The 12,549-nt window shown below is 36.8% G+C and overlaps 2 protein-coding genes across 4 annotated transcripts in view; one reads left to right on the top strand and one right to left on the bottom strand.

Moving 5' to 3' along the window:
- The window catches only part of fars2 (phenylalanyl-tRNA synthetase 2, mitochondrial), a 122,501-nt gene extending 122,165 nt beyond the window's left edge, over window positions 1-336 (bottom strand). Inside the window, exon 1 of the mRNA XM_042752199.1 lies at window positions 137-336. Coding sequence (XP_042608133.1) covers window positions 137-208 — 72 coding nt within the window. The 5' untranslated portion in view covers window positions 209-336. The remainder of the gene's footprint in view (window positions 1-136) is intronic.
- Window positions 337-353: 17 nt separating this feature from the next.
- LOC109049668 (LYR motif-containing protein 4B) overlaps window positions 354-12,549 on the top strand; it is a 48,160-nt gene continuing 35,964 nt past the window's right edge. For all 3 annotated transcript variants that reach the window (XR_006158470.1, XM_042752203.1, XM_042752204.1), the window contains exons 1-2: window positions 354-491; window positions 11,657-11,777. Coding sequence is in view for 2 of the 3 variants with exons in the window: in XM_042752203.1 (XP_042608137.1) it covers window positions 406-491; window positions 11,657-11,777 (207 nt within the window). In the remaining variant the exon portion in view is untranslated. The remainder of the gene's footprint in view (window positions 492-11,656; window positions 11,778-12,549) is intronic.

Genomic DNA, 12,549 nt, shown 5'->3' with positions numbered 1-12,549 from the left:
GCCTGCGATTACTGACAACATAGTAACCACTTCAAATAACAGCCGCCATATAATCACCCTGATTTCATAACTAACTAATACAGAATAAATATGTGCGAATCAACACATGAGCACTACTGAAGAAGCCTTCACTCACCTCTATCTGGACGCGCGTGCTGTTGTTGAGCTGACTGCTGATGTGCCTGATCAATATACAACGGCTTCTCATATCATATATTAAATTAGAGCGTATTATGTGCACGGTGTTACCGTAGGATATTTCAAATATATAAAATACGTCGTTAATTAAATTTGAACGTCAAATGCGCTTGTATATGTTAACAGTAACGCGAGTGTATGTGTTCAGGCGCGCCTCTGATGGCTGTTCTTGGGTCCTCGCGCTGAACCGACGGCTCTGTTTCCATCATGGCGGCGTCCAGCAGAGAGCATGTACTGTCACTCTACAGACTTCTTCTGAAGGAGAGCAAGAAGTTCCCCTCTTACAATTATAGGTATTTACAACAATATGCATTTATTTATCCGCGACACAAGCGCGTGCCATTTATACAGTAGCCTCCCTGGCATAGTGTGGAACGTAGATGCATCAAAACGGCAAACACATGCAGATATTATGTTCATTTCCGTATCTGTGATGTTTGCAATGTGTCTGGAGAGACATCCAGCTGAAAACTGCTTCATAATGGTTTGGAAACGTCGTATTATATATATATATATATATATATATATATATATATATATCTATCTATAATATCTAGAAATAGAAATATTTGCTTAATAAAAAAAAATCACCATTCACCCAAAAAATAAAAATGATAAATAGAAAGTTTTAAAGAGCAGCATTTATTTGAAATAGAAATATTTGCTTAATAAATATTAATTTCCTTTCCCCCAAATATTTGAATTGTTTCCACTAATTAACTAAATAAAATAAGAGGCAGCTCAGCTAAATAAATAAAATAAGAGGAGCAGCTCGGCTTTGTGTTCAATATATGCTAATAATAAGAAATGTTTTTGTGTGTGTACAATATACTATATTATAATATATCTCATATAGATTATAGAGAGAGAGAGAGAACATAAATATCCTTTGAGCATAAAAGACTAATAAAAACATTAAAATCATAATTATTCCAAACATGATGAATTTAAGAAACAAATGTTTACATTTACATTATACATGTTATACGTTTTATATATATAATGTATATAAAATAAATGTATACATTGTTTTTTTACACCAATAACACCACTACTTTATAAAATAATTATAAAATATAATAAATTAAAATAAAATAAAATAATAGTAATTTTTATTATTATAATTATTATTATTATTAAACACCAAAATAAATAAAAATAAAAACAATTTGATTTTATATGACCTATAGTACTGTATGTAAGCCAGATATTCCATGTGGACAGTAAATGCACATACTGTACTATGCACAGTATACTGTACATAGTATGAACAGCTTTATAGAGTGCCTTTCGAAACATCCCCTGATTCTCACTTCAGCTCTTAATATTGAAAATATTACCATGATATATCATTCCAAGTTATTGTTCGGAAATTCCATCATCATGGTGCATTCATATTACAAATAGCTATAAAAGGCTTAATGTGTTCACAGAATAAAAGGCTGACAGCCAGAGGATAATCATCTCCCACCCACTCGGAGATTTTTCCACAGAGCTCGGAGTCTTCCGCTGAAATCTGCCGGTGTTCATACGATAACAGTTTTAAAGCTCATACTTTTGTAATGCTTTTAGTTTGCCTGAATGCAAATGCTAATATTAATGCAATTCATAAATGTCTGATTGATGAAACAGAGACAGACTGGATTTGCGGAGCTGCGTGTTAATCCATCGTTATGGTGTTTTAGCTTTAAACTGTGGAATCCATAATAACGCTTCCTCCAGTGAAAAAGCCCATCTCCTGTTGTCAGAATCCACCCAAGCATTGGTTTAGAGCTGTTTTGGCTTGTAAACAGTGTTTGATCTGTGCAGATTTCTCTCCTGATTCAGACCAGATGACTTTTTCACTGTGTTATTATGGATATATAACAATGGATTTGTTTGTTACAAACACGCAGCTTCTCACTGAACAAGACATTAACTGATGGACTGGAGTGCTGTGGGTTACTTCGGATGGTTTTATCAGCTGTTTGGACTCTCATTCTGACGGCACCCATTCACTGCAGAGCATCCATTGCTGAGACACTGATGTTATGATCAATTAAAAATCTAATGAAGAAACAAATGACAATGAACGGTCACAGTTTGCACAGAAATCCATTCTGCCCTCGTTTCATTAATGAGGTCTATTGTTTTCAGTGTAATTCTGGCAGGTTTTGCGAGAAACCTCATTGTGCATGTTGTTTTCTAACTGTGTAATATAGTCTGTTAAATTATTCAAGGCCTAGCGACTTGCTTTTTAACATGCTGATGGAAACTCAGATTTGGCATGTTTGAGATATTCAGTGTAATACTCCTTCAAATCGGATTTTTGCTTGGTTTGAGCGCTGTGTGTATGTGATGTGAAATTCTCAAATTTACGCAGGGAGAAAGAAGTTGAAACAGCATGTGAAGAGAGAGAGAGAGAGAGAGAGAGAGAGAGAGATGCAGGGAGGGGAAGAGTGAATGAAATGCAGGACAACTTGAAATGATTGAAAGCCGGAAACAGATTCAGTCAGTGAGAGTGAATGATTGAGAAGGGAGGATGAAAGAGATGTTGATTTTGACGGAAGGTAAGAAAAATATCACATCTGCCAAGAAGGGAGATTCACAACACGCACCCAGAAGAGAAAGAGAGACTCTTTTTGAGGAGAGGACGGTGCACACTGCAGATTTAACAATAAGTGTAGAGTGCAGAAAGTAGGGCAGCTCTTACGTAAAGCATCTTCCCGTTAAATATAACCCTCCCCCGTGGTCCTTAGTGCAGAGCCAGTGACGACATATCTGTGCTCAGTCTTATTCATAAAGCTCACAAGAAATAAACCGTTAAAAGCCACAGATAAATAAGTGATCAGGGATCAGCTCTGCTCACATCACGCAGATTTGCGTGTGAAGTCTCACAGATCTTCTTGAAAGCCGTTTGAATTCTTGAGGTGTCCGTGACGCCTGTTTGAAACGGAGGGCTATATTCTGTTCTGTTTGTCGCTGTTTATTTATTGGTTGCTTGCTGTTCATTTAACATGCTGTGTTTGCTGTGACTGCGTTTGTTCTGTGTGTTCAGATTCAGTATCAGATTGATTTCTTGCTCAGATTTATGGCTGAAGTGGCTGCAAATCATTTCGTGATCGTATTCTCAAGCCTTCATTTTGGATCCTCCCAAATATTCTTTCCAGAACGGTGTTTGCTGGCATCCTGGCAGGATGTGGGCAGGTGATATGTTTGCTGTTAGTTGAGCGCGTGCTCCTGTTTCTGATGATCAGGGGCTGTCACGGGTCTCTGTCGAGTCTCAGTTCCAGCCGTAATTTTGCCGCTTCAGTATTAATGCTGAGCTTCAGTAGCATCTCTGTGGGTTTGATCTCTGAGAGAAACCACAAGCTCTGACATCACAGCCTCTTCTCTTTTCGTTTTCTAAAATTGTCTCGTCTCGTCTCTTTTCTTCTCTTCTTTTTTATTTTCTTTTCACATTGCTCCCTTTCTCTCATTGTTGTGGCTTTTTCTTCTCTCATCTCATCTTGTTTCATCTCTACTTTTTACTTTAAAGGGATACTCCACCCCAAAATGTAAATTATGTCATTAATCACTTACCCCCATGTCGTTCCAAACCCGTAAAAGCTTTGTTTGTCTTCGGAACACAATTTAAGATATTTTGGATGCAAACCTGGAGGCCTGTGTCTGTCCCTTAGACTGCCAAATAAATAACACTGTCAAGGTCCAGGATAAGTATGAAAGTCGTCTTCAGAATACTCCATCTGCCATCAGACGTGCAATCTGTGTTATATGAAGCGACAAGAATACTTTTTGTAAGCTAAGAAAACAAAAATAACGACTTTATTCAACAATTCCTTTGTCAACAGTCTCCTCTGTGTCTCTCATTATCACCGTATGCTGTGTGTGCTCTTCTGTATCATCCGGACCACAAGGATGCGCTGTTTTCTTTCAAATCAAAGCTAAATACACGTAGAAACAGCGCATCCTTGTGGCGCGGATGATACAGAAGATCATACACAGCATATGGTGATACAGTCACAGGCCTCCCGGTTTTCATCCAAAATATCTTAAATTGTGTTCCGAAGACAAACAAAGCTTTTTGCGGGTTTGTAACGACATGGGGGTGAGTAATTAATGACAAAATTTTCATTTTGGGGTGGAGTATCCCTTTAAGATCTTCCTTGTTTTCTCTTATTTCTTTTTATCTTCTGTCCTTAGCATCTTTGAGACTAATCTGTCCTTGATTCTTATTGTTTAACTTCTCCGTTCTTCTGTCCTCGTCATCTTGTTTCTCTATCTCTCCTTGTATCTCATCTCGCCTCATCCTTTCTTTTCTGTTAATATCTTCGCTTCTCATCTCTCTGTTCCTCATCTCTTCCATAATTTTATTTCTCTTCTGCGCTAGTCTTGTTTTGTCTTTTAGATCTCTTCTCTCTGGGGCTCTTTTTGTCTTTCTTTGTCTCTTCACATCTCAACTCTCATTTTTCTCTAATTTCACTTCATTTCTTTGCTTGTCTCACCTGTTCTCATTTCTCAGTTCATTTCTCTTATCATATCTTTTCTCTTTTTTGTTTCTTCTTGTCACTTATCTTATCTCTACCTATTGTCTACTGCTCTCATCTTGCTTTTTGTCTCATCTTCTGTCCTCATCTCCTCTCTTCACGTCCCTCACTGGTTTCTCTTTCTTACCTCATCTTTTCCTGTCTTATTTTTTTCTCTCTCTCTCTCTCTTCCTAATCTATCTCCAGTGGCTTTGTCATCTGTCTGTGTTTGGTTTCTCTTCCAGTCTTGTTTCTTCTCGTATCATCTTCTTTGTCTAGACTTATTTCTCCTTTCTTCTCTCTTTGACATCTTGTTCTTTTTGCTACACATCTTTTTTTATCTCATTTATTTTCTATCCTGCCCTTCTCAAGACTCCTTGTCTCATTTTTCCTTACCATATGTCCTGTCTTCTTGTATCATCTGATCTCTTCTCGTTTCTCTCTTCACTTCTCACATTGTCTCATCTTGTCTTATGTCTTCTTGCTTACATCTTTCATAACTTTCGTGTTCTCTTCTCATCTCTTTTTGTCTCTCCTCACCTCTTCACATCTCGTCTCTTTTTCTCTCCTCTTATTTCTCTTATCTTCACTTCATTGCTCTCCTTTTCTCATTTCTTTCCTCTCATTCATCTTTCACTCACCTCTTCTTGTCTAATCCTTCTTATTTTCTCCCATCTTTGTTTCTCCTCTTCTGATTTTGTCTCATGTCTTTTCATTGATCTTTCACTCTTCTCTTCTTGTCTAATCTTGCGTAGTTTCTTCTTTCTTTGATTCATCTCTTCACATGTTGTCTCTCACTTGCGCTTCTTGGCTTCTCTTTCGTCCTCATCATCATGTTTCCTCTTTGTGTAGTCCTCCTCCAATTGCTTCGTCTCTTGACATTTTTTGTTTGTTTCTTTTCTCTCCTCGTCTCTTCACATCTTGTCTCTCACTGGCTGTTCTTGTCTTGCTTCTCTCCTCATCTTATCCTCTTTTTCTCATCTCTCTGTTTTTCCACAGTTCTGTTAAAATGATTTTGGCCAGACTCATCATTTCTCAGCTGTACGTGTGAAATTCATTTCAGGGGCAGGAAGCATCTTTAGCTAATAAAACAGGGCCTGTGTATTTACAGCTGAAGGTGTCATTAAATATTAAGACATTATAATTGGTTCCACTTCACAGAACCATGAAACAGGTTGTTTTATGTTCTTTTAGATGCCTATTATTACTCATGTTTTGTGTTGGTGAGGTGAATTAATTGTGTGTTTAACTGCCCATGGGTGACGCTATGCTAATTGTCGCCTACAGAACAAGAGTTTGTTAATCTGCTGTCGCAAGATCTTAAGCGAGAGTTCCTGTTCATCTCCCTAAATATAATTCTCTCAGCTGCCCAAGTGTTAATCACGCTCCCACCCGCTACATTCAATCGGACGCCACGTTATGCTTTTGTTTAAGGTCAGCTTAAGCATATCCGACAATATGACGCATTCGCTTAAAAGCACAAGCGTTTCATTGCTTTGTCACGCGCATCATGGCTCATATTTAAGTCTGGATGCTTGGCAGCAAGGATGAGTGTCTCTCTGAGGATTCAATATGCATGCCGCTCGATGAATCAGCCGTTCCTACGCTGGTGACAAAGACCAACTGCTTAATTGTCCAATGGCCCCAACCAGAATTCACCACGGATCTACAGATCGCTCTGTTTTCATCTTGACAAATGCTTTGTCTTGTTGATGACCTTAAAGCCAGATGGTTGAAAATACTGAAAATATCTATCAGCTGTTGCCTCGGAGGGATGATGTGAGTGGTTTATTATTAACTGGGTCTTCGATGTAATGGCAAGTGATGTAAACTGAAGAATGTGATGAGCTAAAATGGCTATATTTTGTATAGAAACATATAAATGCAAATATTATATAATAAATTCTATCCAAAAAAAACATTCCAAAAAAAAGATTTTTAAAATAGTTTTTTTATTTTATTTTAATGGCCTCTAATCATTTAAGAAACTTGACCAAATTCTAAGACATCATGCAGTGCATCAAACTCTTAATATGAATGCAAGGTGGTGGGCAGAGTTGAGAGAAATCTTAAATTTAAATGTTTAATTCACTTCTGAAACGTATTGATTGTTCAGCCTACTAAAAATGAACAATTTTACCCTAAATCAGTATGTTATGCATGTTAGAGTATCAAGCTGTTTGCTTAGCAAAATGCTGACATTAGACTGTGTATTGAAATCAACAATCAAATCAAGTTTCCTAGCAGTTTTAGTAAAAAATACCAACTATATTGAACCCAGTTTGAAAAGCACAACCCATAAACTCATATTAAGGGTCGTGTGAATGCAGAACTTTTAAAGCTGTATTAGAAATCCATAAAAACCTTTTTCTCTCTCTTAAAGGGGTCATATGATGCTATTTCATGTTTCCCGTTGTCTTTGGAGTGTTACAAGCTGTTTGTGCGTATATAAGATCTCTAAGGTCGCAGAGATTAAAGTCTCAAACACAAAGAGATATTCTTTCTAAAAGTAAAGACTCATCCACGCCTTCCTAAAATGCCTCATTCAAATGCGCCCCCACAAATCTTCATCCCTATGTGAGAAGATTTGCATAACACCGGCCAAAATGTATACACAATGAAAGAAGGCGTAACTTTGATTCTCGCTGTAGTATTGTTGCCTCCACAGCCATGGAGGCTGATATTCCCAATGGGGTAGCGTCACACGTTAGAGGTATCCGGCCAATCACAATGCACTGGATAGCTGGCCAATCAGAGCACACCATGCTTTTCAGAACCATGAGCTTTTTAAAAATCGACGTGTTTCAGAAAGGCGGGGCAGAGAGGAGCAACAATAATGTATGGTATGTGGAACATACTGTGTTTATAATGTGGTTTTTGAACCTCAAACCAAGTAAACACAATTAATTACACCAAATACACAAAACAACGTTTTTTTAGCAACATCATATGACCCCTTTACGGTACAGAGAGAAAATAGTAAATGGTCACGTGAAGATAAATTTGAATAAAAAAATCTTAACTAACATTACAAGTGGACTTCACTGAAGAAACCAACCAATGCTCATTGGAGAGACTTTTCTGCAAAATGATGTTAAGTTGCTTCTGGCATGTTTCACAACATTTTCAAAGTGAAATGCCCAGGGAGCATGTTCAGTTTTATCCGAAACGCATGGGAATCTGGCAGTGTTTTATTATGTTCATTGTTGTACAGAAATTAAATGTATGGCACTAAATTGTTACTGTTAAAGTTTTTGATCTCTTTTATTATAACTCATGTTTCACAAAACTCATACCTTAGCACTTCACGATGCAAGTGCGATGCTGTACCGGGTGCGCTACAGAGCAGGTTTACTACATCAGAAAAGCCGTACATATGGAACTGGTTAAGTGACTCAAACATCGAAATCTATTACTTCACAAATCATGCTCTATGGTAAAAGAGTTTTAAGACCTTACCGTAGTATTGTGCAAGGAATTGTACAAAAATAATCTATATTAATTTGCCTCCTAATTATAATTTGTGTGGAAAAGGAAAAACATTGTTGGTGTTTTACTGCCACTAGTTTAATTTCAGCTGGAAACTGAAGGGAATTGTATGTGTAGATATGTATAGGTTTTGCCAAAATATAAGAGTCATGCATTTTCAGTAAGCCAATAAGATGGTTGCAACCATCAGTGTAGGTGTTCCATGAGGTGAGCAAATAATAGATGGAATATAGGCCCCGTTTACACTAGTGCGTTTTCGTTTTAAAACACATAACTTTTGCTACGGTTACGCCTATCGTTTACACTACTCCGGCATTTTCGACCCTCAAAAACAGAGATTTTGAAAACGCTGCAGACTCCGTTTTAGTTTGAAAACTTGCATTTCAGTGTTAACGGACCAAAATGGAGACTTTTTAAAACGATGACGTGGCTGCCCATATTCGCTCTGCGTATCCTTGACGGCCGTGTAAACAATACATCATGCACATTGTTGTACCCATAGATGTATAGGTAGATTCCCCATTGATCCACGATCTAAATAGCAGGGAATCTATCTATTCATATCTATGGCTGTACCTGCATGAATGGTCACGTGACATGCGTTTTAGGATGTATAGTGTAAACGGAGATCATTTCTGAAACACCAGTGTAAACGAGGATAGTTTTCATTCTAAAACGCCGTTTTAAAACAAAAACGCACTAATGTAAACGGGGCCATAGAATAATGTGTTATTTCCAGAAAGTGTATGACTTCAGTGTTCTGTTATTTGTACATACGCATTTCACTAGTGTTGTGTATGGCTTTAACCTCAGATTTGTCACACTTAATACACCCGAGCTGTTAAAAAAAAAAAGCACATGACGAGAGCTTCAAAGCCGGCTGCTCAGTTTTGACTCCTTTGAAGTGTCTGTCACTGTGGTATTTCTAAAGATGACGCGCTCTTTATCTAGCAACTGCCCCTTTTCCTTCTCAAGACACAATTTTGCATCTGTCATCTGGTGTTTGTTTTTTTAGCGTATGATCTAAGATCGCTCCGCTCTCGCATGAGTGTGCTCTCACCCGTTCTGTCTGTCTCTTTCTCTGTGGGTTTCTCTCATTATTTGCAGATTTTCTTTCACCTGTCTGCCTTTCTCCCTGGCTCTTTCCCCTCCTCCTCTCCCCTCGTCCCATGAAATGGTGGGAAGCTTGGATTTGGCTGTCAGAGCGGAGTTGCCTCGTCTTGTGGAGGTGGTTCCTCGGGTGCCAGGCGAGACTTTGATCTTGGCGTGGCACTGAGTCCTGCGTATGCCCCACACTGCTCGTGTTTCCAGATGAAAAGCCTGGAGATGTGCTTCCTCCTCGCTTTTTCGCACCTTAGAAGTGCAGACGTGCAAAGCTACCTTGCAGCTTAGTAACTAGCTGTCTAATGACTGCTCCATTATTAGCATGTGGCACGCACAGCGCTGCCGCTAATGAACTCTGTCATCCAGAAGAAATGTGACTGAGTTGGTCTTCACTTTCCCCAGTGCGCTGTCAGAGCGTTCTTTGTCTTCTTGCTGCAGTGTGACGGGCTCAGTGCATCCTTGTCAGTCAGGTCTCCATCTCTTAATGCGCTTTGAGTTTTCCTGTTGAGATACAACATAAACAGCAATCTACCCACACACGCCATGACTGATAAAGGACACTTGACTTCTGTGTGTAACCCCTGCTTTTAGTGCTTTGGTTTATAAACCTTGCAGGGGTCTTGTGATCTTCAGACTATTGGAATAATGGAACATTTTGAACTACTTGCAAATAATATTTAGTAGGGCTGCACAATTAATCGAATTTCTAATCGCAATTACAATTATTGATGCCACAATTACGTAATCGTTCAAAGCGGCAATTAATCGTTCAAAGTCCACTTATGTTATTCTGCATACTTAAAGATGCGATTTTTTTTTTCTTCTACATGTTATCTTAAGGGTTTTCCCCATTTTTTTTTTATTTAGTTTTAGAATAACATTATAAATACCCATTCATATTTTTACTTTTTTATAATTTAAAGAAGAAATCAATCCGATGTTTAGTTGACATTTGAGGCTTAATACTATAGTAAAGCACTTAGTATTATTTCATATAAAAAATGACATGCAGCTGCATCAAACAATGATATATAAACATAATTTAATGTAAATTGTGATAATCGTAATTAATAATCGCAATTACAATTTCAAGGGAATAATTGACAATTATGATTTTTGTCATAATCGTGCAGCCCTAATATTTAGAAATGTCATTCTTATTTCTGTGTCTAATATGTCGAAAATGCAAAATGTTATTTTCAGTGTAACTTCCAGAATTTTGTGCAAAATCTGCATATTAGGCCTAATTATGACATATATGTACAATAGTCATGCATGGCAGAAACATTTTTTGTGTCTAAGGGGTTACATACACTGTAAAAAGTATTGTGATTTTAACAGAAAAATACTGTAAAAATTGTACAATGAAAACATGTTAATTGGTTAACAGTAATTTTACATACTATAATATAAACGGTGTTAGAAGTTTTGTTAAAATATATGTAATTTTTTTAAATACTGTACAGATTTTTGGAAGTGAAAAAGAACAAGTCATTGTATAATTTTACGGTGAAAAACTGTAAATTTATACTCATTTAATGTTTCTCAGTTTTTTTTCTTATCAGTTGTGTGCATTAGAGTTTATCTTATTATCTGATGTTGTTAAATTATTGTTTATTGCATTATTTCGCTATCATGTGTCTTATGCTAAGGGTGTTTAGTATTTGTGTTAATGACACTGCATATGCAGCCTCTATATACTGTAAATATTTCCGTCCTCAGCTTGTGGAAAAGCTGTTTGTGAGTTTTCATCATGTTACTTTCTCATCACCACCTGTTTTTGATGCATTTAAGTGTATTTCAATGGTACAAAACAGATATTAGTACTTGAATAGGTTGATATGCTAACATTATATCAGTTAATGCAATACATTTTTTCTGTGAATTTAAAATAAAAATCCCATACCATATACCTTACAAAATAAAGTAAACCAAACCACAGCACACAATCCATCCAACCATAAATGTTACAGATTTTAATTTATTTATTTTTACAGTGTATGTTATTACCACAATCAGGGAATGAGCACCACATTTTATTTCATGTCTTATTCCGCTTAATAACAATTTTTAACGCCAAGCTCATTCCGTGCTTTATTTTCTCATTCATGCATGTTTCTTTATCAGACTAACATGGCAATAACTGTAAGTAATTTAAAACTTTTTGTTATAATTAAATAATTTAAATAATTTAAAAAAGTTAAATGGCAAATTATGCAGAATCAAACTTTTTTTTTTCTTTTTTTTTGACTTTTTGACTTTTTTGTCCAGTTTGACTTCCAAAATTGTGGCAGTGACTGTTTCAAGAGCAAGCACATTTAAAACAGCAAGTGAGTTGTTTTGATCTCTTGTTTCTGTAGGACGTACGCTCTCCGGCGGGTGCGAGATGCCTTCAGGGAGAACCGGACAGTGGAAGATCCAAAAGTTGTGGAGGAGCTGGTGAAAAGGGCCCGGGACGGTTTGGCCCTCATCCAAAGACAGGTACTGGTCCGAAATATAGATGTTGTGACCTGTGGACTCTGTAGAGTTTGTTGAGAAATAAGAAGAGATGGTTGACAACCCAGAACAACATTTTGTGCATGGTTCCCTTTTTGGGAAAGATGGTAAGAAGAGTGGGTAAGATTTTAATGTTTTTCAAAAATGAAGTCTTTTCTGCTCATCAAGCTGCATTTGTTAGATGAAAAATATAGTAAAAACAGAAATATTTTGATATTATGAATCTTATTTTGATTATAATAACCAAACTATAATAATAAATAAATATAACTGTTTTCTATGTGAATATATTGTAAAATATAATGTATTTCTGTGATGTGCAGCTGTATTTTCAGCATCATTACTCCAGTCTTCAGTGTCACATGACATAAATAAATCCAATCTAATGAACTTACTTCCTCAACAAAAAAAACATATCATAATAAAATCAAAAAACAAAACATCCATGTGCTGCTTAACAGAATTTATTTAAAATCTATTTACTGTCAAATGTATTGCTTCCTTACTGAATAAAAAAAAATGTAATCATACCAATCAACCATAATCCCACTCTAATTCAGGGCAGCTCCCTGGAGAACATGATTCTTATGATTTTGACATTTCTTCAGATTTAGTTTTTCTTCTAAGTTAGTATCGGGGGCCTGAAATTTGTGAATGAAAATCTGCATTGGCGAGTACTTGCTGGTCATTTTTGTGTTAATTCTAACATTGCCTGAGAACCTGATATGGTTAGCTTGATTATCAAATTGCAAAGACG

This window comes from Cyprinus carpio, chromosome B24 (genome assembly GCF_018340385.1).
Source record: "Cyprinus carpio isolate SPL01 chromosome B24, ASM1834038v1, whole genome shotgun sequence".
NCBI classification, from domain to species: domain Eukaryota; kingdom Metazoa; phylum Chordata; class Actinopteri; order Cypriniformes; family Cyprinidae; genus Cyprinus; species Cyprinus carpio.
Note: the sequence above shows the minus strand (reverse complement) of the source record. Positions and strands in the feature narration are given on the sequence as shown.